General features: G+C 41.5%; 1 protein-coding gene across 1 annotated transcript in view; it reads left to right on the top strand.

Annotated features, from left to right (window-relative positions):
* LOC101854914 overlaps positions 1-925 on the top strand; it is a gene marked incomplete at both ends in the record, with an annotated part of 16,754 nt that extends 15,829 nt beyond the window's left edge. Inside the window, 1 exon segment of the mRNA XM_005111596.2 lies at positions 337-925. Coding sequence (XP_005111653.2) covers positions 337-925 — 589 coding nt within the window.
* Positions 926-1,355: the final 430 nt, after the last annotated feature.

Here is a 1,355-nt window from a genome sequence, read left to right as displayed (position 1 = left end):
TGTAGAGGGAGGAAGGGGATTTATGCTTATCTCTTAGATGCTTAATAAGGAATAATGACATGAAAGACACGCAATAAACAAACTATTAGATTTTCCTGATCGTTTTCTTATTACATGTATTATTAACACTACCACCACCACCAGCAGCATCATCATCACCACCACCACATCATCAATGTTATCATCATCATTATCATCATCATCATCATCATCATCATCATCATCATCATCATCATCATCATCATCATCATTATTATTATTATTATTATTATTATTATTATTATTATCATTATTTATTATTATTATCGTTACTATCATGATTGTTTTCCCTGCCAGGTCATGTACAACTTGTGGACTTGTATCGCCCGCCAGGCGTTCACAGAGATACAGCAGAGCTGCCCTGCCTGCTGGTTCTCCTTCGATGCCCTATTCGATCTCATCTACATCTGCGACATCATCGTCCGGTTCCGCACTGGGTACCTGGACCAAGGCCTCATGGTGTATGATTCGGAGAAACTGAGACAGCGCTACACGAGCTCCCGAGTTATCTACATCGACTTTATCTGCCTCACACCATTGGATTTCCTGCAATTTCACATCGGAATGCACCCGATGATCCGATTCCCGCGGTTCTTGAAGATCTACCGGACGTTCCGGTTCGTGCACATGCTCGAGTCTCGAACCGCTTATCCGAATCTTATTCGGGTGGTTAATTTGACGCACATATTGTTTCTGGGTGCACATTGGTTCGCCGCGTTTTATTACATGATCAGCGAGGCGGAAGGATTCACTGGGGAGTGGGCGTATCCCAAACCGGTGGGGGAGTTTGCTGACGTGAACCGGAAGTACTTGCGCTCGCTCTTCTGGTCGACCTTGACTTTAACGACTATTGGTGACCTTCCACCCCCCGACAACACGAGCGAGTGAGTAGCCTTGGCTTTATTTGATTTTTTTTTAGTTGTTTCCTTGCTAGTTTCTATGTATCGTTTACAAAACTTTTTGCACGAACTCACTCTTCGTTCGCAGCAAGTCTGCAGCACAGCACAGAAACATTCATTAGTCAAGACAGCAACACAATTTCCTGGTGATACATTACAAGTCAAAGATTGTATACAACAAGATGGTTCACTCCTCTTTTTGAGATACTAAAGACAAACAAACAAACAAATAAACAAACAAACAAAAATACAAAACTATTTTTAAAATGTGTAGTGGGAGACATTTATGTTTTCAAAACGTGTGATGCCATCGTAAAGGAATGACATATCGTGTAAACAAACAGAAGTTACAGGAAGTATTTTTCATGAAATTCTACTAGACACACACACACACACACACACACACACACACACACT

Source organism: Aplysia californica, unplaced genomic scaffold, assembly GCF_000002075.1.
Source record: "Aplysia californica isolate F4 #8 unplaced genomic scaffold, AplCal3.0 scaffold01084, whole genome shotgun sequence".
NCBI classification, from domain to species: Eukaryota; Metazoa; Mollusca; class Gastropoda; order Aplysiida; family Aplysiidae; genus Aplysia; species Aplysia californica.
Note: the sequence above shows the minus strand (reverse complement) of the source record. Positions and strands in the feature narration are given on the sequence as shown.